At 45.6% G+C, this 25135-nt stretch overlaps 1 protein-coding gene across 1 annotated transcript in view; it reads left to right on the top strand.

Moving 5' to 3' along the window:
* Window positions 1-25135, top strand: part of Dscam (DS cell adhesion molecule) — a 556660-nt gene that overhangs the window by 494149 nt on the left and 37376 nt on the right. Inside the window, exons 22-28 of the mRNA XM_075961310.1 lie at window positions 1497-1614; window positions 3555-3718; window positions 5402-5500; window positions 8625-8813; window positions 9826-10116; window positions 13187-13363; window positions 24697-24727. Coding sequence (XP_075817425.1) covers window positions 1497-1614; window positions 3555-3718; window positions 5402-5500; window positions 8625-8813; window positions 9826-10116; window positions 13187-13363; window positions 24697-24727 — 1069 coding nt within the window. The remainder of the gene's footprint in view (window positions 1-1496; window positions 1615-3554; window positions 3719-5401; window positions 5501-8624; window positions 8814-9825; window positions 10117-13186; window positions 13364-24696; window positions 24728-25135) is intronic.

The following is a 25135-nucleotide window of genomic DNA, read 5'->3' as shown; positions in this document are numbered from 1 at the left end:
ACTGTAGGAGATTTAAGGAGGGAAGCTCATGCATGATTGTGTGTGTGTGTGTCTATCTCTGTGTGTGTGTATCTGTGTGTTCACTTCTCTGTCTCTGTCTGGCTGTGATAAACTTTATTTCAGAACTGCTTCATATTGCAGAAGTGAAGGGTACAGACAGAGCTGCCGTTTATACCCCTCCAGTTTCTCTTATTACTGACTTCTTTAAGACTACACAGTTCTTTATACCATGAGTTTGAATATGTGTTTACACACATATACAACATGTATGTGTGTATAAATGTGTGTGCATGTGTATTCCTGAAAGTGAATGGCCATTTAAAAGCTTTAACGGTCCACACTCTGCCCCTGAGGGCATCCTCCTAAATATAAAAAACAGTCTTGGGAGACTGAGAAAGAAAAATGCCAAAACCCCACCAAGACTGATGGTAAAAGCTGCCCCAGCCTTAGACCATCCCCACCTCCATGAGGAGTTGTTTCACACACATGACCAGACAGCCTAGAAAAGTTCCTCACACCAAAGCCCAGCTTCTGAGGCGGCTGGCCTTGGCCCACCATGTTCCGGACAATGGAAACAGGAATGGTTTTTGTCATTTGTAATACTCAGCGATCTGTGCCAGACTCGGTTCCAGGGATCCCAGGGTTCCTGCCCTCCCCTCCTTTGGCCAGAATTAAGCCCAGAACCATGCAGGTCTCCCAGCAGCTCTGGTCCCATTTGTATGGCTCCAGAGGAAGTTTGGGGCTTCCTACTTGTGATCTCCATGTCTGAGTATCTAGCCAGGTTGAGCTCCTCCAAGGAGAACCCGCCTCTCCTTTCTGCGTAATCAGCCTCCAGTGCTTGTCCAAGCATGCTGGCTCAAATAAAAGACAGCCTCTGCCTTGGTGTTTGTGCACCAGGACATAGTGCCTGGAGGGTGGTACATGTGGGAATTGTTCTCTAGTCCTGAGAATCACCGAAAGTAGTGGCTGGGATGAACCACTGTCCCAAGCCAAATAACCACCCTTAACTGTCCCCTTTCCTTAATGTGTGCATGAGTTTAAGACCAAACTGTGTGGAGAAGCAGACAAAGTATCATACAGCCAGTAAATAGCTTTGGTCCAGATTTACTTCCCCTGGCTGTTGGACTTTATGTTTTATGGTGTCTATTCTCTCAGATATTAAAAGTATATTTTAATGTGTGATTTTGGGGGCTGAGATGAATCACTTCATAAAGTGCTTTGAAAAAATAATAGAGCTCATAGAAACTCACAGCTTGCAGTTGCCTGGCTTATGAAACACCAAATGTTTAATATACTGTTAATATTTGGTTAGAAGAAGAAAAAGATGCCGCAATGGGGAACTCTCATCCGTGAAAATGTCCTTACAAGGAAACCCCCTTATAAGGCAGCCGCCAGAGAATAGCACCAAAGCTGCAGTGTTGATTGGCTCTGGGGGGCCACTCTGTTGGGAAGATCACCTTGGCTCTGTGTAGATAGTCTGCTCTTTGGTGTTATAGCTCCTGCACGGATCCTCACCTTCAGTGGGACGGTGACTACTCCATGGATGAAGGACATCGTCTTGCCCTGTAAAGCTGTTGGAGACCCCTCACCTGCAGTAAAGTGGATGAAAGACAGGTAACCAGTAACCCAATGTATGCCTTTTAGCAAACCCTTAGCTAGTATGTCAGGCAGGCTTGGACTAAGTCAGTGGGATTTTACTCTGTGTGTGTGTGTGTGTTTGTGCTCACATGCACACACATGTTCACATGCATAGATACTATTTTTTGTAGTCTAAGCTAGCCAGCCCCAAACTTTATGATTAAGGATGACCTTGAATTTCTGATCTCCTGCCTCCATTTCCCCATAATCCCATAGGATTAAAGGCATATGCCACCATGCCCAGTATATTTAGTGCAAAGCATCAAACATGCTAGCCTCATACATGCTAGGGAAGCACTCTACCTTCTGGGTTACATGCCAACCCCTTACTTTATGCATATTAATAGAAACTGAAGAAACCTAGCACTCTCCTGAAATGAGGTAGAAAGAGCAGCCAGCACCAACCTTCAAGCATTGCAACTCCATTGGGAGAAATTGCTTAGAAGCATGCGGCTTTGATCAACTCTATGTATTAGTCCTCTATCAATCCAGAACCAGAAATCTATGAAAACCCTTGTGAGGAAAGAAACCAGAGCACCAATTATTGCAGTGGCGTTTGCTCTGTGTTGCCAAGGCACAGAGACAAGGTGCTCAAGTCATCAGGAGCTTTTCCAGCTCTCTCTTCTTCAGAGAGTACGGACAATACAACCTGAGGCACATGCCCCCAGAAGGACCTTTAAGAAATGGAATTCTGGGGTTGGAGAGATAGCTCAATACTGACCTGGCAGGGGACCTGAGGGGACTCAGCACCCATATCCAGTGCCTCGTAACCGCCTGTCACTCCAGCTCCAGGGGGATCCAAAAGCCTCTTGCCTCCATGGGTAATACATTTACACACCCCTCTTCCCACATACACACATAATTAAAGCAAAATAAGAGATGGAACACAGTCCCATGTAGTTCCAGCTCTTGACAGGTGAATGTAGGAACATTGCCAGTTTAAGGACAGCCTGCTGGGCCACATAGCAAGACCCTGTCTTGAGATAAAGAAATCAAACCCATTTGGACTCAGCCAACAGGAAAACTGGTTCTCCATGCTCTGTAGTGATTACTATAATAATAAAACCAAGACAGAGGGAGAGTAATGAGTTCTGTCCACGTGTCTCTTAAACATGCTTTATCACTATGCAGGGGAAGAATTTCAGATATAAATAGAGGCTGAACATTCATTAATAGGCATGGAGATTTAAAATAACGGATTCAGAAGGGTGCCTATTTTCAAACAAAAGCACTTACAAGCGTAAATGATTGAAATAATGGGTTGGGTCCCGTGAGCAATTTTCTCGTTGCATTTTAAGTTGGTTAATCCAAAGCAAATTCATAAGCTCCCTGGGTCAAGCTGGCACTCTGCCTTACCTGGGAGTGACCCTACTCAACTGGACAAGCTGCCACCCCGACTGTGGTTGTGATGACAAAGAACTCTTCACAGGAGGGTCAGCTCCATGTTCCCTGGAGAGGCCTTGTTGTTCTGCATATGTTAAGTTCATTAAGAACTGTGATTTGAAAGTGATTTTAGGTCTATAGGAGATTGCAAAGTTTAGTTTGCCATGCATGATTTGATCAAGTTGGCCAACAAGAGTTTCTCACTCTTGCCACAGTGAGAAAGTCCCCAAAGGCTGAGTAGTAGAAGAAGGCATGTACACATGACAATAGTCGTGAGCACCTGACCACTCGATGAGCTAAATGCTTGGCAATTGACACAGCTCTAACCTTCTGAATGAAAGAATTAAAAAAAAAAAATCTCCACTACTCAGCAGTTTGGTCACATAATCACAAGAAAGTTATTTTATAATGCAAAAATAATTGAGGTTGCAATTTGCTGTTTGCTCCGGAGAAAGGCTTAATGCTTTTTGCCAACCTCAGCTAATGTGGGTTGTAATTTCTTTAATCTGTGCATTTTTCTTCCTGTGAGGTAGTAACGGGACACCCAGCCTGGTGACGATTGACGGCCGTAGGAGCATCTTTAGCAACGGAAGCTTCATCATTCGCACAGTGAAGGCAGAGGACTCGGGCTATTACAGCTGTGTCGCCAATAACAACTGGGGATCAGATGAGATCATTCTAAATTTGCAAGTTCAAGGTACAAAGCTGGGGGCCTCTTGAGTGGCCTTTTACTACATGCAGATAGCAAAACTGAGCCAACTCAGAAATAGCTCATTGCTGTTTTTATTTGGTAAATACCATGTTCATTTAGCAAGATAGAGACTGAACCAGTCAAAGTGATGTGTGAAGTCCTTCTGTTTTTTTGTTATGTATAAAATGTCCAATCTTTCTATATGTGAATATCTCTAAAAAAAGCCATTCTTGGTCATTCCAACTCATGCATGGTTTACACATGCGTGTATAACCAGTACAGCATTCGTGGCAAGTTAGTCTCTGAGTGTGATCATTTATATCTGCTAACTAAGTCAATAAACAATGACATATCTTGCCTCAACTACAAAGCAAAGTATAATAACAAGAAATGTAGAGTTCCAGCCATTCATGGAGTTGCCCACTGAAGCTCTAAGCTAATTGTTAATATTTTGTTTTTGATGCAGGACATTTAATAATTTATTGCCATACAAAAATATACACAACAACTTTCAAATAATGTGATATTAAATCACTGTGCAAAACCCACATGGCAATTGAATGGTTTCAGATTTAGTTGTAGGAGGGATATTTTTATCAGAGGAAAATTAAAGTGTGTGATTCTTTGGATTCAGATATTGTCACGTTAATAGATCACAGCAAATGAAAATGCCATCATTACTCTCCTGTACAGGACAAGATGGCAAGGGACCATATGTTCTAACAGTACTGTATAATCTGTCTTGAAATTTGAGTTAATTGAAGTCAGGATAGTTCTAGGGAATTGTTGAAGGTACCATTAAATTATTTTTCTAAGCAAATGGGTCAGTGTTTCAGGCCTTTGGGTCAACATTTCCAGCTTGCCTCCCAGGAAGTAGGGATGTTTTCTGTGAGTGCTCTCTAAGTCTGGGATGATTTGATTGTGAATCAACTTAGCGTTTTGTCGAGAATTGAATTAAGGCCATTGTTTAGCAGTCTGTGTCCCTCCATCCTTACATGAGGTTGGGTACACATGGCCACAACCACTGTCACATCACAGCTTTGGTTTTCAGAGTTCTCTGTGCATGTATATGTGCGTGCCAGTGTGTGTATGTGTCTGCCTATATGTGTGTATGTGCATGTGTCTGTGTATTTGTGTGGTTGTGTATCTGCTTGTTTGTATCTGTTTATGTGCATATGTGTGCACATATATGTGCTTGTTTGTGTATATGTGTGTGTATGCTGTTCCTTGAAACGTGGAAGTTTTTATAATTATTCTTCCTGCTAAATGAATCTTCCCTTTCCTTTTTCTTGGGAAAAGCAGAATAACTAAGCAAGTGTGTCTATCATTTACACTTAACTTCCTGACTGAAGTTCAGAATAAATTAGTGCCTGTGTCCTCAATAAATTTAAAGATTTCAATCTGTCATGAGCAACTCAGGAGTCTAAGGGATGGTGAGAAAATGAATTGTGTGTAAGTTCAGGTAGAAATGTGGTTGACTTTTCTTTAATAACAGATTCACTATATTCTGTCTCTTTAGCCTAGGATATCAATGAAATAGACACTTTGACAGAAATGAATTGCCTAGTTTGCAACCTAGAATGCATATTTAATCAATGGCTGTTACAAATGATTTGGTAAATGACTGTTACAGAGGATTGAAGATGTGAAGAACTAATTCTTGTTTTCTACAAACTGTTTCCTCTCTAGTTCCACCAGATCAGCCTCGGCTCACTGTATCCAAAACGACGTCTTCCTCCATCACCCTCTCCTGGCTCCCTGGAGACAATGGAGGTAGCTCCATCAGAGGTAATGAGATGAGCCATCCAGATCACTGTTTTGTGGAATATCCACTGACCAAAAAGTGACACATCTTCATCAAATAACTGTTGTGTGATAGTTTATTCTCCCCAAGTACTTCAGAAAATTAATTTTCCCATTATCTCTGCATGCTTCTGAAGCATGCATCTGTTTTTATGGTGTTTGTTGAAACTTGGATCATTTATCCAAGGAGTCCCAGTTACGAAACTATCTGGTATATATAAGTCTATAGTTAATACAATTAATAGTGGACTAGTAACAAATAAAAGAAAAGGAAATGATAAAGACTAGAGCAGGAAACCACAAGAATCTGTTATAGGTTCTCAATTTATTTAAGTATAAAATAAAAATGCTCACTGATACAGAACAGTTTAGATGCCACCACTGATCTAGCTGTCTTCGTCCAGTCCTTCTGTCCAGGGGTGAAGAGCAAGCTGCCTGCTTCATTCCAACAGCCCAAGCGAGCGCGGGAACAAGAGAGGGCAAGAGCTAAGCTGTAAAGTGTCATTTCCATAGACAAAACTACACCCTAGCATTCATAATCCCCAAAAGCCATTGGCTAAAGGGATTGAAATCCCACAGCAGAAGGCCACCTAGTTCTCTCCACTAGAAGCTACACTGGTCTCGCTAGTTTCCAATTTTAGCAACCCGTGGTCCTTTCTCCTTTCCAGAATCATGAAAGAAAGTCATTAAAGCTGTAATAAATATACCGCATACTCATCAAATAACTGTTAGGTTCCCGCCACATTTTGTCAGCTCTGTGTCATCGCTTCCACTCACCAGTTACTGTCCTCATACATAAATAAAGGCACAGACTGTTCAGGTTGAAAACAACCTGTTTGCGGGAAGACTTTGGATTCAGAGCACTGTAACAAGGCCTGAGGGAGGCTGAAGCAAAGAGTCCCTTGTCCGGAGGAAGAGGCAGGAGGTGGGAGAGAATGAGTGCCGATTCATAACAGAGGTCATAAAAGAGGATGGGACTTAGGGTCAAGGATGGGGAGACAGATGGGAAGACTCATGCATTGCAGGGTGGAGCCATGAGGCACCCAGCCAGCTTCTGGCTCCTGGGTCTTCAGCTTGATTCTCAGCACTGCAGCCTTGCTGAGAATCCTCGCACTCCCCAGAAATCACAAGTGCCCACAGTCAGGACTTGGCTGTCTTCTAGAGCCAGTTGTTGGGTGCTGGCTGAAGGGAATCTCTTTCTTTTATTTTTGTCAGGAAGAAAAAAGGTGAGGTTACTCTATAAAAATAGCTGATGATTAGGGGTGAGGCTGTGCCTGTGGGTTTGAGGAGCGTGGGACAGCTTTGAAGCGGCTGCCATGTGCAAGGCACAGGGACTCATTAGCAGAGAAAAAAAGATCACTGCTGCCAAGAAGCCACCAGGACCCAGCTGCAGATACCATGCAGCACCGATTGTGGTGATCAAATTGCTACAGCAATCCAAAGTGATGCTGGACAGCTGGAGAGGGAAGAGGGTCATGGGGCACCAATGTCTGTGAGAGTGCAGTGCGGACGCCGGTCAGGGCAACTGGGCTCAAATGCTTCAGATGGCCTCACAGAAGGGAGAGGGAAAACTCATGGAGAAAATAAAAGGGATCAAGGAATCCAGGATCTAGATTCCAAATCATCTGAATTTTGTTAGCATCCTAATTTGAGAGAGATCTGGGTAGCTGCCAGCATAAAAGGTCTTGGAAATGAAGCTAATTTGGTTGATGAAGAATTTCCAAGTCAAGCGTCCCAGGAAATTCAGAACATACCTGGAAAATTGTGGTCCCTAAAGCCACTGGCATCGGAGGTCATGATACATTGGGCACCTATACTGACGGATGTCGATGTTACAGAATCCAGCTGCATCAGGGAACAGAAATCAGGGAGCCAGATTGCTTAGGTATAGAAGTGGCCTCTGTGGTAGGAGTGAGCGCTAAACACAGTCCCCAGGATATGGGTGATCTGGAGTGGAGGCTGGGATCTGAGAAAAGATCTTCTGCCGAGATTGGGTGACATTGAGGGAACTCAGGGCAGGAACACAAAAGTGGGCAAAGGGTCCAGGAAGTGGGGGCTCTGTGGCTTTAGGGAGCCAGAGAGAACAGGCAGGTGAAAGATTATGGAAGATACTGATAACAACAGCATGCAGAAGCACTGCTGCATGATACCCCAGGGAGGGACTTGGGGAATCCGAGTTTGGGCATGGAGCTTCTGCAGTGTGGTGGATGGGAAGTGTTCTGTTTGTGTTAAAGGAGGAACCCACCCTCCAAAGAGAGATAGAAGATATTAGTCCCCTAGGGCCCTGGCATTGCACAAGTCAGATTATGACGGTCTAGGCACCAAGGGACAGAGCAAAGAAGACCCATCTGACTCCAGAAACATGACTGAAGATGTCAGTGACGAGGAATACGAGAAAGAGTTTCCAGGACGCCCGGGCAAGGAGTCCTTACACCTCTGTTGTTACCGGCACTGTGGAGTCAGAGCACAGTTTGTGGCGTTGTGCAAGGTGACATAAGCAAGGTGCTTAGGGCAATGTCTGATATGGACACTGGTCAGTGAGAGTAGACACCATGAAGACGGTGGTTCTAGGGAGAGATGAGAAATGAATTGTCAAATGGACTGTTCACTCTGAGAAGAAGCCAGGTTGCTATAGAAATGTTTGGGTAGCTACAGAGCTTGGAGCCAATTTCCCCTGTGGTTGCAACTGTTCCCCCCAATAATAAGTTGGAAGGAGGTAATAGTGAAGGCTCCCACTGTCACTTCTGCCTCCATTGTCAATGTAGCCCCTTCAGCTTATACCCAAAGACTTACACATATGCTCTGATGTGTATCTGAATATCTGGGGCAGATATTCGATAGCTTAGTACTCACTCTGTACTGTCCAACATGGTATTAAATGGGCATGGGAAGAAAGAGTGCACTAATGTTACCATAGCAATAATGACTTGTGTGGCCAAAGTGGCTCACTAATTAGTTCACCCCCAGCACTTCTCCCAACATAGGGGAAATTTCCTGGGATCGGGAAGTGTTAGAATTATTCTTCTCTGAAAACACACAGAATTAGAGAACTTGTCCTATTTCCTCTTAAGAGAACACTAACTAGGAAATTATTTCCTGATTCCGATAGGCTACATCCTTCAGTATTCCGAGGACAACAGCGAGCAGTGGGGTAGCTTTCCCATCAGCCCCAGTGAGCGTTCCTACCGCCTGGAAAACCTCAAGTGTGGCACGTGGTATAAGTTCACTCTTACTGCCCAAAATGGAGTGGGACCAGGCCGCATCAGCGAAATCATTGAAGCGAAAACTCTGGGAAAAGGTGAGATGCCTTCCTGCTTGTCTGCCTGCCATTTTTTCTATCTCTTCTCACCCGACATGAAGGGGGGCGGGGAAGGATCATGAAAGACTCAGCAAATATTTATGAGTTGTCTTAGGTATTTAATTTCCTTATTCCTGAAATGAGACTGGCAGAGTGATGAGAGAGACCACAGAACCTTCTGGTCACCCATCTTATTCTTTCCCGTGCTGCTCAAGGACAAAAATACCCCATGAAAGGTCTCAGCAAGAGTGCTCAGGGTGGGTAGTCATGAAATGAGGCCCCTGTTTTCACAGCTTTTCAGTCTGGAAATGACTAGGCTAATAGGTTAACCCTTCGAAAGGAATTGGGATTTTATCTGACATAAAGTAGAAAGTCAGAGATAAAGCCCAAGGTAGTAGCACCCAGAGGTCAAGGGTGCAGCCAGAAACGGTAGAAAAGAAGGGGGGACATGGATCCCTCTCTGTGTAGCAAGGAGAAGAAAGATCTGATGAGTTTCCTCTCCTACCAGGGGAGCAAACCCAGATGGCAGGAGAGGCGCAATATTTGGATTTAGCTCCTGAGACTTGAATTATAGGACAAGGATTCAGGGGATAAGGGGTTGGTCTGTGCAGAATTAGACCTGCTGTGTCAGAGGCCTCTGAACAAAGCCTTTGGGTTATAGAGGAGAGCTGTTGATCCCTCCCAAATCCCACTCAGTGTCTGATGAGAAGGGAAATTATTCAGCTCCACACACTGTAGCGGGTGAACCACTGGAGGATTACACACAAGAAAAGTAGAGCTGTTCTTCAGAGAACTCTCCACTGTGTAAAAATAGCTCATATCCATTCAGGCGCAGGTCCTCGTGGTTGGGAAAACTTGTTGGTTCCCAAGGTTTTGCTCTTGCTGTGAATGACTGGTGATCTGGCCTTTGCCAGAGCTAGGCTTCTCAGAGACAGTAGCCAAGGGCGAGCACCTGAACGCGATGCCGTCACCCATTTACCCAAAGGTGACACTGCCTGTGTCCCACCCACAGAACCCCAGTTCTCCAAGGAGCAAGAACTCTTTGCCAGCATCAACACCACCCGGGTGAGGCTGAATCTGATTGGCTGGAACGACGGGGGCTGCCCCATCACCTCCTTCACTCTGGAGTACAGACCCTTCGGGACCACAGTCTGGACTACGGCTCAGAGGACCTCCCTCTCCAAGTCCTACATCCTGTATGACCTGCAAGAGGCCACGTGGTACCAGCTGCAGATGCGGGTGTGCAACAGCGCCGGCTGCGCCGAGAAGCAAGCCAACTTCGCCACGCTGAACTACGATGGCAGTAAGCGCCAGGCTTTATGACCTTCCTGTCTGTGGCTCAGGGATGTGCACACGTGTGCTGCTCACTCTCCTGTGAGATACTGTCGTTGTCATGGAGTGAGCAGTGCCCCTAGAGCCCGTTAGGGTTCAGGCCTCTGAGCCCCTCTCTGCGGGCTTCCTAGTCCATTGCACACAGATGACCATCACTGTGTGTCCATTAACAAAAGACTGAGGACCCACGGGGACTCCCTTGGGGGTCTTAGTGAAGGAGTGGCTTCTCTCAGGGCTGAAGGACTCTGCCTCATGGTTCTGTTGCTTTGCAAATGACTGTGAGCTAACACTGCTTTTGTTGTCTCCCACCCCTCCTCCACCCATCCCAATCCACACAACAACTTTTCTGTTTGCTCTCATTACACCCTTAAAATGCATGTGCACAACAGTTTTCCATGGCAAAGGAAGTTAGGTTAGTCTGAGCAGAAGCAGGGGCACTGAGATGACTAGGGTGGCGAGTGGGGTCACAGTGGGCCTGTGTACATACATACACATGTGTGTACATATATACATGTGTACACACATCCTGAAAACTAGTGAGTCTCTTGACCTTCTGTTGCCCAAAACCAAATGATTTAAATTCTGGCCCTTTTTCTAGTATTGGGTGTCTCCTACTGATCATTGGATAACACCCAGCTCAGTGAAGCCGAGACAGCCACTCTAAGGGTTAGTTAGTAGGTCTTCTGGGAGGCCTTGCTTGCAGCATGTCCATGATGATTCTGTAGTCTCCTAGTGACCCTCACTGTGGAATAGCAGTGATAGGCTCACCAGTGGTGATTTAGTAGGCTTTTTGGAGCTGTGGGCCAGCTCCCCTCTGAGTCTTCTGTTCTTTCCATTCCTCAGAATGGCCTGTGGTCCCAGTAGGCCCTGAATTACTCTTTCCTCTCTGGCACATGGTGCTAATCTGGCTTGTGTCTACCTCCTGTCTGCAGTCATTGCTTCTACCGTGCTTCTCAGATAGAAGCAAACTCCTCTTGCTGATGCAGGAAGGACTCCAGAGAGAAGCTCTTCTGGTGTTGGAGCTCTACCCGGTGGTCTGCTGTGGCCCCGACTCTGGCACTGGGTCAGCCACTGTGGCTTTGCATAGCTGTCCTCCCCTTCAAAGACCCAGGTCCCTTTTACCTTGTCACTATGTTCTCTTTGTATATTTATTTAGAGAAGTCTCATCTCAAGGGTCATGCATAGGCAGAGCAGCATTCATGCCTAAGGTTCTTCTCCCAGTGGGGCTTCATTCTCCATTCTCACAAAACAAGGGGCCAAGATCAATGGCTTTTATCAAGTACTTCACATTGAAGGCTTCACCCAAGCGCCCTGTAAGCACATACCCTGTTGAGTAGTTAGTATTCTTGTCACTTTTGACATCTACACTCTAGCCCATTGCTATGCTCCCATATGGGCAGAGGCTGGAGAGCTTGCTGAAATCCACACGTGAAGGGTTTGCTCACATCTGATGCCATCACTAGAAGTTCTGTCACAGATAGTCCTCATACTTTAAATGTACAGCTTTCTAAAACAGGTGTGATGTTCTTTTTTTTTTTTTTTTTTGAGACAGGGTTTCTCCGTAGCTTTTTGGTTCCTGTCCTGGAACTAGCTCTTGTAGACCAGGCTGGCCTCGAACTCACAGAGATCCGCCTGCCTCTTCCTCCCAAGTGCTGGGATTAAAGGCGTGTACCACCACCGCCCAGCTAGGTGTGATGTTCTTACTTAACTCAAGATCATATTAGAAAAGGGCATGTGAGCTGCATTATATTTTCTGAAATAAATCTCACAGAAATGAGAGTCCATATTCTTACATTGCCTTGAAGAAGACAGTAGAGACCGCTGGAATGACACCATGGCTCTGTACCTTTAGTATCTTTTGTTACTGTGCCTGAAGGTACTGTTTTCATTTTAGGAAAAACAAAGGTCAGATCCCCAACTCCTCCACCTCTTTATCTGAGTCTCCTCTATTTCCTTCACCAAAACTTTCTTCATGTCCTTGTGGTGCCCTGTGCCCAGACCAGCCCACAGGTGCCTCTTCTGTATCTCTCTCTCTCTCTCTCTCTCTCTCTCTCAGTATCTGGTTATTTGTAGGCTTAGGTCTGCTGCCAGACCTAATTGGAAGAACTCTGTTTGGCTCCAGCAGAGATCAGAGAGGGCCAATGGTTGTATTTTCACTGCTCCAATTACTAAATGTAAGATAAGATCATCTTTGCTCTCGGGGAAATGGCATTATTTCTGCATTATTTTTCCTAAAGCCCTGACTTCCTAGCTTACATGGAAAAGGCAGTGAGAGTAGAATGCCTTATATAATAGAGAATGGCAAGAAGTGTGTCCCATAAAAAAACAGATGTCTGTTTAGATCTCTACACCCATGTTCATCCTTGGGGCAGAAAGCATCTTAAGACAGCCCAGAGTTCACTTCATGTCTATTTCTTCTTTCAGTTCTAAATAATGTGAATTTTTGTCGAGCAGTGTAGCAATTCCCTGCTAGCAATGCCCTTTTCAGAGACCCAGAAGGACCCACTTTGAAGAACTGCCCTTTGCTCTTCTACCCTAAACTGGGAATCTTAAAAGCAGCTATGAAACTGGGATTGAAATCGAGAATAATTAAAAGATTAAAGGTATATCCTTCTTTAGGCTTGTGTTCCTTACATTCTCCTCTCAGGACATCTTCCATGCAGTTGATAAATCTATTGTTCAAACAGCCTATAGCAAAAGCACTATGGGTGCAGCCAAGTGGGCACTGGATTTCAGGTGAATTGGCTTTGGTGAGCAGGAGCCCAGGTGCCATACTGTCAGGCCGTGGCATCCTAGAACGCTGTGCGAATCACAGTCCTTTCCAGAGGAGCTAGCACAGAGAGCGAGTTAGGAGTCTGGACCAAGGGAAGATGAGTGAGCTAGTCCAATCCACAGAGACTTACGGGAAAGTTCCCCTCATTTCTCATCACACGGACACCCCCGGATCACACCGCGCGGTTTTCTCTGTAACCCGTCATCCCTAAAAACTCCACCATGCCGTCGCCATTAATAGCCATCTAACATCGTGGCCCTGCTTTCAGGTACAATCCCTCCACTCATTAAGTCAGTTGTCCAGAGCGAAGAAGGGCTGACCACCAATGAAGGGCTCAAGATCCTAGTGACCATCTCCTGCATCCTGATCGGCATGCTGCTGCTCTTCGTGCTGCTGCTGGTGGTGCGGCGGAGAAGGCGGGAACAGAGGCTGAAGCGGCTGAGAGGTAGGTCCAGGCTCCCTAGAGAGAGGCCGGCCAGAGGCCATGCCCCAGGGCAAAGACGTGTCCTGTAGGCGCCTGCTCTGCCAGCTAGTTCAGCTCGGTGCCTGATGTGGCTTCTGTGAGATTTTGGAGCCCTGGGGTAGGGAACAAAGCATTCAATCACAGGCAATCAGAAATGGAGTGCAAGCAGCCCCTTTACAAGTCCCCTAAATCCTAGATATTGGCAGACATAGAAAATTAATTTCTCATGGGATTTTCAAGCCTGCTCTGTTTGATTTTCAGTGGTTCTGGTAAAGCCACCAATTACAGCTGTAGCAAGAAAAGAAAAAAGGAGCTTTGAGATTTGCTCTGGAAATGAAAATGATGTTGCCTGGAAGCAGAGATAGGGACTCGTGGTGCAGGGAGCGTGTAGTGAGGCAGAAAACGCACCCTTTCCTGGATCAGAGTTCACCTGCAAGGGAAACACAGCAGGGCACAGGCTAGGGAGCCATGGTGAACAGATTCCGTTTCTGTGTGGTTCTGGGTGATGAGGCACTTCACACTTCCTGGCCAACAGCCCTTGCTCTTCAGTGTAAACTCTAGGAAGGGATCATTCTGTATCCCCTGCTTATCAGGTCTTGGACCAAGCCGTTGATCAAGGGCACCCATGGGGTACTTGTGTTTCTGTTATCAAGACAGTGTGGATGGGTGTCCCATCTCTGTAGCCTTCAGAGTTACATTCAAGGGGTAAGCCTTCAATGTAATGCCCTTCAAGCATATCCATGGTGCCCTCCCAGACCTTGATTCCATACTCTTCTTGTCTGTAAGTGCTTCATTTGACCGTGATCCCATAAGCTCAGCTGGGCATGATGCTGTGTGGTCCATTTTCCTCTTCAGAGATCTCCTGACATGTGTCCCTCACACCTGTTACTATCAATTTCTCCTCACTCTGACAACTTAAAATCCCTTTTTGTCCTTCTGCACATTATAACTCTTTCCATTAAATATCTCAGGGCCCAGAAATTCAGATGAGTCAACTTTCGCATCAAGATTTTCTTCCTGAATCAATTTCACTTCGATTTTATAGATAACCTAAGTGCTTTGATAGATGCTTCACATAGATCAAGATAACATGCTCCCTCGACTATTAGTACTACTGAGATATGCACTCCTCAGCATCTCGCAGGTCGCACGTGCCCCAACAGGGTTTCAGGCAAATCCTAAAGCATGAAAGAGGTAGGATGAGAAGATAGTGGAAAGTTAAGAGTCTATCACAAAGATAGAATAATACCCAATGTGTTGAGAAACTTAGTAGAAAGAGGATCATGTTGCATTGCACTTAGAGTGTTTGTCACTAAAGTATCAAATGGACATTTTAAGAAACCCTTTCACCATAAATCATGGCCTGGGCTTTGGGGACGTTGTCTTTGGGGTATCTGTCCAGTGCCAGCCCTCCTTTCATGTAGACAGCAGTGTCAGACTAGTTCCATTTAGAAGGCGTGAATTGCCTGAGACTCTTCACACCAGCCACGAACGTGTCTTATTGATGACCTGGGCTGACTCATATGGATGTGGTAGCAGATGGATGAACCAGTTGCACAGGGCTTCTCAGGACTTATAATGTCAGCACCTAATGCTGCCTTTTCCTTCCCAAGAGCATTTCCAATAAAAGCTGTTGCCAGCGGGTCAGACTGATGGAGACCCACCGTGTTACAACTTTTCCTCCTTACCAGTCCCCTGACCTTTACTTGTTGATTTGCAGAGAATATTCTGGGAGTAACGTTTTGTTTGCTAGCATCTCTATATCTAACTCTCATGTTTTGCAATAAGTCCACCACCTCTGAGGACACAGGCTCTCAGTCCCTGAAGTTGTTTTGTTTTCTTTGTGTAGGAGATAAGGAAGAGCCAGTGGGGAGGTTTCTACAGGGAGGCAGCAAGAGAGACAGGCTGTATTCCCATGAGATGCTAAGGAGCAAAGAATTCAAGGGAAGTAGCTTGTTTCAGCAACAGAGTACCAACACTCTTGCATTTTTAAGTGCCCCATAAAAACTTCTAGAACAAAGAATCTAGCAGGATAGGGGTAATAATGCAAAGAATGTGGTACCCAGTTCAGACCCCACCACTTTCTAACGCCAGACTTAAAGGGCAAGTTGAGATGGATTTAATTTAGCAATCCAGGGTTGGTTATCTACAATGGGTCACATGTAAAGAAAAAAAACAGCATTTTCCTATTCCCCAATTCCTTTTGATCACAAGAATTTGACAAGGTCCTGGCAATCAAAAGATCCCCAAGACCCTCGAACAGTAGACAGTGATCCTCTAGGAGTGTAGAAGTAGATAGAGGACACACTCATTTCTTTGTAATCTTCAGATGTGCTGCCTTAAAAGAACAGAGTAAGTGATGGGCCCACAGAGAACCATGGAGAAGAGGAGAATCATGGAAAGCCAGGCCAGTCCCCAGAGAGATCTACAAGCTCCCTACCCTCTTGAAATGTCCATTAACAGCATAAATCGCTTCCAACTCAGACGCAGTCACGGAGTTTAAAGTCATGAGTGTCTATTAACCCCCTCAGAATTCATTAGCAATGGTACTCAATTAAAGGCTGGCCCACGTACAACAGATCCTGAGCTTATATTCCAACCAGTCCCCATAGGTTTATAAGTTCCACGGAGAATACTGTTTCCTGCCACGCTTTTCTTGTCCAAAATAAGGCCAGCCTTTCTAGGAACACATTGGTGTTGCGTGAACATTCACTTAGCAGGATCAAAACTGGGGCTAGCCCATTTGAATTAGGAGAAATAAGAGTACCTCGTGGATGCACTTGAGGTTGTTTGAGGCCACGTTCAGATTGTTCCCCTTCTTTAGTGGCGTTGTCCAAAGTTAGACATAACTGAGATGCTTGTGTGGATGGCGCATCGTGCTGTGCAGAGGATCAACCTAGTTAGGGGAGGACAAGGTAATCTTCTTCTATGCAAAAATAAAATGAAAGGAAGTGGGACTCAGGCAGCGCAGCCAACCTATATTCTCCCTTCCTGAGGACTTACTAAATTTAGAGCACAGCGACCTTCTAAATTGTCTCCAAGTACTAGATTTTTTTTAAAATCTACATCCTTATCCAGGACTTCAGAAGCTGTGTCTTGCTTTTAATGATGCCCTGGTTTCCCCCAACTCCTAGATCCTTTGAACTGCAAGGTTAGAAAGTGAGCCACCAGCTGGACCCAGAATCCCAGCAGCTCCAACCTAATAAAAATTTGGTTCTGGGTCTAGTACTCCCCTCTGATATTAGTAAAATCTCTGCTGTTTGGGGGGGGGGGGGTTGAGGGCCTGAAATCCTGCGTTGGTGCCACTTAGCAGGGGTCAGCTGGCATTGCCAATCCAGAATTCTACCTCAAGTAAGATAAACATAGCGATCAGTTGGCATGGCTGCCTGGCAGCAATTTGACTACTTCTCTAGAAAAACACCATCTCCCCTTAGGACAGGAAGTAGTCACTATGTCAAACATGCTCCAAAATGAATGAAGATTTCCAAACTGACCAATGCCAGGCAGCCATTCCAATGAGAATCTGGGCTCATGGTTTTCGAGGTGCAGACCTGGGGGGTCTGTGAGGAGTTGTTTCCATTTGCTTAATCCTCCTGACTAGTTTTTCCTGTAAGCAATCGAAAGCTTTCCCCATTTCTAAAACCAAAAAGCAACTTGAACTCTCCTAAACTCAGGCAGGCTTAGAGCACACTGGCACTTAAGCTTGAAAAGAAAGGAAAAAAGCAAACTCCCTACCCCAGAGAAAGGGGAAAATGTAAAAAAGGGTGACCCTTGGGGGTTCATTGCCAAGCCAACAAACGGTGGTTAAGGAAACATGGTATGGGGACTGAGGGTTGTTCAGTTAAGTGTCCACCTCATGAGCATGGGCGTCTGAGTTTGGTCCTCAGATGCTACTAAGGTATTTGGTGGTATGCACTTGGCAATTCCAGCATTAGAAGGCAGAAACAGGCCCAGCGAACAGACAGACAGACAGCCTTCTTGTCAAACTCCAGGTCACCTGACCAAGGTGGACAGACTGATAGTCTCCACACACACATGCGCACCTATATAACATGAGCTACCACCACGCGTGTGCACACACACACATATGCACACACGTGCGCACAGGCACACACAAACTCATGAGCATACCCACACAAATGCACACACACACAAACTCACGTGCACGTACACACAAATGCATGCACACACTAACTCACATGCATGTACACACACATGCACATATGCGCACACACACAAAATCAGGATCCTTTATATGAAAGCTTTCGTTCTTTCGTTTTCCTCCAATGCTTTCTTCCTCCTCTTTCATCTTTCATCCTCTCTTCCTCCCTTGAGCAATCCTATCCTTTCCTTCTCCTTCCTCCACAGTTTTCAGAGCAGAACCAAGAAGATGAGAGTTTCTGTGTGAGGGTAGAGAACAAGCAGGCATTGAGATGAGATGGAGGTGAACCAGGAGCAGCTGGTGAGCTGGACACCACAACAGGCGGTCAAGAGCAGGCACCGTGGATGTCAGGCTGTCCCTGGAACCTTGCCTGGCTTGCCAGGGTGCTCTGGCCTGCCCTTGTTTGCTCTTGCGATTTTTCTCAGGTCGCGAGCACATGAAGACTGTCTTTGGGGACATTTATCTCTCCTCAACTTTAAAATCTTCCACACAAGCATGCCAGTCACTAGAAGAGAAGTTCTGGCTGGGATCTTGTAAAAATCCAAATGCAGGTTTACAGCCCTTGCAAAAAATAGCTACTTTATGATATCCTTTTGTCAGTCGCACCAAGAAGTGGGGCTGATGGTAGGGAACTTTCAAATAGGAACTTCTGATGAGTGGAGCAGCAAACAGATCCTCTGTCCATAGATGGTTTCCTCTCTGCTTTGAGGTGAGGTTAGTCCAAGCACACTCCGTTTTCCTCAAGAGCTTCAGACAAGCAAACAGGCCAGAGGCTATGAGTGAGAATGTTCTGTCTATATTCTCTCCTCTCTCTCTCTCTCTCTCTCTCTCTCTCTCTCTCTCTCTCTCTCCCTCCTTCCCTCTCTTCCTCTCTTCTCTCAAAGAAACGTAACAAACATACAGGTGTTTAAAATATGAAGCTGTTCAGACTTTTAAGAAAGCCTTGCTGGGCTGCAGGAAGGGGTGAGTGGACCACTCCATGACATTATGCAAATCTAGTAGTGTGCTCCTTCACACATAGCAGAGCCAAGGTGAGAACAGTATCCTCAGAGGGTGCACAGACACTGAACAAGGCCAAACTGTGATGCTCCTGAGACCCCTGGGGTGTGTCTCCCAGACCTGACAGACCCGTGCACTTCTAGAGTCCTCTCCCATCAACACCTGGGAGACTTGATGGGATATTGGCATTGCCAATGTCCATGTTGTGGACTTGAAAACTAGAGGCCAGGATGGATCTTTCAAGAGTGAAAAGGTCCAAGGAAACATTGGAACATAAAAAAAAAGAAGAGAGTTCAGATCACTGTTCCAACCCCTGTCCTCCCAAGAAACTTGGCATGTGGAACTAAGAGATAGGCTTCTCAATAAAATTTTAATGACTAGCAATGACTCATGGAGTTAGAAGTAAGCAGGCTATCAAAAGCATGTAAATGAAATTCCTACCTCCAAAACCCCCTGGTTAATCCATTTTAACTTGATTACCTCGCCCTGTCATATGGTCCCTAATTTTATCAACACATTGATATGTAACTTGTGCCTTGCATATCTGCCATCCTTCCACACTTCTCCCTGAGTGTTTTCACCATTGACCACTTGGAAGCCAGGCAGTATCATGTGCTCAGCCGCATGGCCTCTTGCCCACTGGCAGACCCTCATAGTCCTCTGCCTCCTGCACACATGAAACTCTTCTCCACAAGCAGATGAGCGGCGACAGCCCAGTCTTCATTATCTCTGTCATTATTTTCCTGTCTCCCTTGTATCATTCAGAAGCTGGAAAACAGCTTCAGAAACCCCTGCCTTCCACACAGTCTCTATCACTGGACTAGCTTGGTAGACTTTCTCCATCATTCCCTACACAACAGATTAGTAGAGGAGTAGAGAAAGGTGTGTAGAAGTAGCTAAGGACTTCGGGAGCCATTTCATCCAGTCTTTATCTCAGATTGATCTGAAATATGAACATGTGAAAACGTAGAAATCTATACACAGGGCTGCCTTGACTGTGTTTGGGCAGGAAGAGCTGGGCTCTGGGTGATGTTCCCACAGAACAGATGGCAGGTGGAAGGAAAACCTCCCAACATCTGTTCTGCTGTGCAGCAGGAGGAGGCTGTTTGAGCCAGAACGTCAGGACCAGTAATTATAAAAAGAAGGAAATGAGGGAGGGAGGGAGGGAAGAAGGGAGGGTGAGGGGGAAGGGGGAAGGGAGGGGGGAGGGAGGGGGGAGGAAGAAGAAGGAAGGGTGGATAGGCTGACTAAAGGAGATGAGAAGAGAAAGACAGACAGAGACAGCTCTAAATGCTTAACCATTATCAGAGCCCTGATTAGCTGGCTGTTTTTCCCCAAACCTACAAAGTCGCCAAGGTTGCTGGGAGCTAGTTGGTTTTTCAGTGTTGAAATAAAACAATCACACGTCTCAAAAGACAATGAGAAAAGCGTAGACACCAATTAATGCTTTGGCATCTCACTGAAGACTCCCCACAACTACCACAGGAAAGATCAGGAATCAGATCACAGGGTTCAAGTTCTAAGAGACCCCAAGGGAGACCATTTTAAGTTTCTAAGCAAAATCTTCCCACCATGACCCACAAATTTTTGTGGAGAGTCTTTGGATCACCAAAGGTGAATGAGAGATGCCAGGTGATGGGGAGTATCTGCCCATCTAAGAACTAACCAGTTCATAACCTTTTATTTTGAAGTGAGCTACCTTAAGCTGTGGAAAGGCTGGTTTGTGAGCCATCAAGAAATGGAATAGGAGCCACCAGAGATGTGGGAGAGACCCACTCTCTGTTTTGGCAAGGTTGGCTGATAAGGAAGGAAGTCAGTTGTGGTGAGCCCCATGGAGGACTGGGCAGACTGTGGTATGTAGCTCATACAGATGGGCAGGAAGACAAAGATAGGAGAGCGAAGAGTCCAGAGAGCATGGAGTTTGGAAGGCTACAGTCAAGAGAGTGACATTTAATCAGCAGAACTGCAAAGTCTTCTATACGAGTTGTAGAAAATCATTTGCAGCTCCTGTAAGGGATATGGCAATCTCAAGAGTGTGTGGGAAGAGAATATATATATATATATATATATATATATATATATATATATATATATATATATAATTTATATACATATAAAACTATCTGCACTCAGGCTGGTTGAATAAAGTACATTATGAAATCACAAGCCTTTCATAAAAGAGGGCCCAAAGTAAGGAATTACCTAGAAATTATGCCCTGTGAGAAGTACTTGAGAATTTTAGAGAATTTAAACTCAAGAAGAGAGCACTTTGCCCAAGCATGAGAACAGCAATACTATTTAGATGGCCTCAGAAGGTCTTATTACTATAGACAGAAAGTGTGTCAAGAATTTCAGTACCAGCGAGGGCAACTGTATCCTTGGAATGTCAAGTGAGATGGTACCCACCTGTGACCCCAGCTCTGAAGAGGCTGATACCAGATCAGGAATGTGACCCAAGACTGGACTATATAGCAAGACCCTGTCTGAAAACAGCAATAAAAGAGGATCCCAAAGAAGTCTTGGGCCACTTCCCATCTACTGAGGACTAGGCTATACCCAGGAGGCAAAGAGGAAGAGGGAGAGAAAGTGGTATTTGAACAGGTGACCACAGGCAAGATTGGAGAGTGTTCAGCTACAAGCTCAGAGAAGAGCCACGGTGCCAACTGCCACTGGTGCCCCGAGGGGACAGAGAGCCAACGTAGAGCTGAGGGCCTTGGAAGTCCAGTCATATCCCAACAAGAGAGAGAGAGAGAGAGAGACGGGGGGGGGGAGGGAGGGAGGGAGGGAGGGAGGGAGGGAGGGAGGGAGAGTCAAAGGCATAGCAGGAATCAAGAGTGGCAGGACACCTTAGAGTACCACAGGAGCTCCCACTGAGCAACTCAGTGCTGCAGATCCCTACTGCATGGAGTTGCTTTTGAGTGTCAATCATAGGTGTGGCCCTGGGAGGCACGTGTAAATCAGCTGCTCTTCTGGTTCTCCCTCATGATAAAAATAGATTAGACACTGATTCTGGGGTCGCTCCAGTTAGTAACTGAGCTGAGAAGAAGAAACAAAATACAAGGTCCTATGGGGAGATGTTGGGGGAGCGCTGAATTCTGGGTATCCTGGAATGCCAGGGGGCACTTGATGTACAACAACAGGAAACAGTCACCTTGGTGACCCACAACCCCAGCTCTGGACCCCCTAAAGGTAGCGCACATTGTAATAGCCGCCTGTGACCCAAGGGAAGGGATTTTAAATTTCATTAGGAAGCTAATTTGTAGGCCTCTGTCACCGTTAAGATCCTATATTCCACAATTATTATGATATACTAACTTGCTCCAGATTCTCTCCTTTCCCTAAATGAAAGCACGATTGAGATGTGCCACTGGGCTTTACCCTCTCCTATAGGAGCATGAGCAACGCTCAAGCCTTGTCTTTGCCAGATCTCTCCCTAACTTGACTCCTAGCCTGCCTGTAAATAGCCCTACCCAGCACCTCTAGCACCACCTCTAGGTGAGGTCTCCTCAGCTCTCCACTTAAAGCTAGGTTCCATGTCCTGCTAGACCCCTGGTCCTATCCCCTGCTGAGGATCCCCATTCTAGCCTTTTCCCTGGGCTCTGTGCAGTCTGTCTGTCCTGTCCATACTACCACTGTCAGGGCTCTAATATCACATTGTAATGTCACTCCCACTCCTGGGCCACTTGCTTCCTTAATCCAAGCCTCCCAGGTTCTCACTTGGTCCCCTGTAAGAAGCTGGTGGGAGAACACAGCATCCAACTTCCTATCCAACCCTCCTGAGTAAAAGACATGATGAGTACCAGTGGACAGCCCTCTCATCCCCAGCTACCCCCTCTGCCATCTTCAGCCTTATCTTAGCCAGGCAGCAGCTTTCAGACCATGCTAGTCACCTCCATAACGCCGGGGCCACCCCCATCCATCACCAAGCCGGTGACCTCTCTATCCAGTCAAAGAGACACATTCTTTCCTGAACAAGTTCATTATGCCCATGCTGTGAGTCCTCTGTGTTGGAGCAGATTGACCACTCAAGTCTACCCCCTCAGTTGAGGTTCCTGGCCCCTTCCAGGCAGAGGTCAGTCTCTTTCTCCCCAGACTGGCTCAGTCTGATGCACTAGTATCCTTGGATCCCTTAACCCGATGGGGCCAGGCGTCTGCTCCTTGGTGTCCCTGGGGGTCTACCTCTCTCACTCTTCTCCAGGTACAAAGCACCATTAGGATGGCAGAGAAACTGTGTGAGCCACCAACAGTGGGCATGCTACTCAGAACCCGTGTCCTCATCTCTAACCGCCATGCAGTGATACTAGAGAAATTCATCTTGTACTCCTAAGATAACAAGTGTGATATAATACAAGTCCTTAGAACATGCTCCAGGGTCACGTCACCCAAACCCAAACTGTGCTGAAGAGTTGGGCTTCTTAGCTTAGTTCCAGAGAACTTGTAGAAGACAGGAATTTCAACTAGTACAACTTTCCCAAAGTTTCCAACTGAGATAGAAGCAAATCACGGTAGCTAAGATTGAAGGAAGACATGTGTTCTCAAGGATGGGCTTCAGGGTTGACTGGCATGGCTTTGCGGCCCAATCCTAAAGTAATCGTAGGCCAGGAAGGAGACCAACCAGCTACAGCCAAGGTCTGTTCAATCAGAGGGGTACTTGAAAATTCTGTTCTCCTTTGTGAAGCCTTGGCACCTTACACATTAGTGTGGAAAGCCCCCAAGGAGTGCTGGTGGCTAACCTGGAACAAAGATGTAGTGTAATGGCAAGTGTGCGGGGCTGGGTATCTCAGATGAACATGCCCAGTGTGAGCTGGAGACAAGTATTTACTCTGTAAAGTTCTGTCCTCTTCCTTAGCATATTGTACTAGCCACTGTTGGGTGTTACATGGAGCTAATTACTCCCCAGCTTCTGGCATCCCATAGATATATTTACTTTGTACGTGTTAAATCATTCAGGAAGAGTAGAGATTCATGCTATTTACTTCATCTTTGCAGACAAATATATAGACATGAGCTGGGAGATTCGGTACTATTTTGCTTCCTGTGTTTTTCCATGTGGGCGGAATAGAGGGGGCAAGTTTTGTCTTCCATACTGAACCCATCTGTGCACAAAGCTGGGGCCCCCACGTTGAGGCTTCCAAAGGGAACTGGCATGGCCCGGTGGCGTAGAGCGATCTCCTGGGGTCATCGCCAGATAATTGATCTGAGATTGTCCCCACATCTTTGCACATGGGACAAAACAGGCAAATCACAGCCCCCAGAGGAGGAGGTGCAAATGTCCCTGTGTATGCCTTTCTTCATCAAACAAATCCATTTCCAGAAAGTTCTATTCCTTGAACAGGGTGCCTAACATAAAATCAGAGAGCAGTGAAATAAATGAGAGAGAGAGACAGAGGAGACAGAGAGAGGAGACAGAGACCACGAGGATTTTGTGTTCCAGGAAAGGAAACTTCACTTTTGCCAGGAGGGAACGTGTAAAAAGCATAAATCATACTTTAGAGCCATCTCTAAATAGTGTTACCAAATAAGTCGATCTGTCCTACAATATTCTGAGATATGATTTCTTGTGTCAGAGGTGATAACCAGGTCTCTATAAATAGTTTTTGGGGTATGGGGGAGGGGTATTCCACAATAAAGTTTTATTTCTGAGTTTGAAATAAAACATCCAAGTTTGTAAAAAAATATCAGTGACCAACCTGAGGGCACAGAGCTCTAGACTGAACCCCTTTAAAGCGAGGCACAGTGACTTAAATTTTCCATTCTTGTCTTTCATGGGTAATGAAGAGTCAGTTTGTTCTACATAAATGATTTTTCCCAAACGTTAATTTTCTGAGTATTGAATATAAAACTGGGTTTTCTAGAAGTGATAAATAAATAGATTGGAATAAAAAGTTTAATAGATGTCTGCAGTTTTATGGGCACAGGATCCTCATGCATCTTTCTGCTATAAATAAAAGCCATAAAAGAGTCGTATGTAGAAGAAATAAAGGAACCATAAAGCCTCTGGTCATTAGTGTAGCATTGGTAAACAAATGCACTTGAAATGGCTTGCCATCTGACTGGAGGGTTTGTTATGACCACATAAATGAGTTGATTTCTTCTAAGTGTATATTAATTATGAGTTGTTGATCTTGTACTAACACCAGCTTTCTCTCCCCAGATGCAAAGAGCTTGGCTGAAATGCTCATGAGGTAAGAACACAATGTTCTAATCGTTCCCCGGGCATCATGTGTCAAAGAACAGTTCCACTTTGCCTTGCTTGTTTCTTAATGATAAGAATGATCTAAAGTTGGTGGCATATTTTCATTTCAACATATAATTTCCATTTATATTCCAAAACACCCATGTAAATGGGTGGCTGGCTACACAGACACCGAATGACTGCTCCACATGGCTGTCCTGTGGGCTGGGTTCAAGCAGTAGGTTGTTGCTGCCAAAGCAGGGATCAAGGGTGTGTTACAGAGAGCTTGAGTTTTGCTTCTATTAGGTAAGCAGTCTCTGAGATCGAGATTTCTTTCTACAGAGTTAGCCCAGTTCAAGAAAAGCTACAAAGGAAAATGTGTTGTGCACAGTGCTCCAAAGGCCACAGTGGACTGAGA

This window comes from Microtus pennsylvanicus, chromosome 1 (assembly GCF_037038515.1).
Source record: "Microtus pennsylvanicus isolate mMicPen1 chromosome 1, mMicPen1.hap1, whole genome shotgun sequence".
In the NCBI taxonomy this organism is placed as follows: Eukaryota; Metazoa; Chordata; class Mammalia; order Rodentia; family Cricetidae; genus Microtus; species Microtus pennsylvanicus.
Note: the sequence above shows the minus strand (reverse complement) of the source record. Positions and strands in the feature narration are given on the sequence as shown.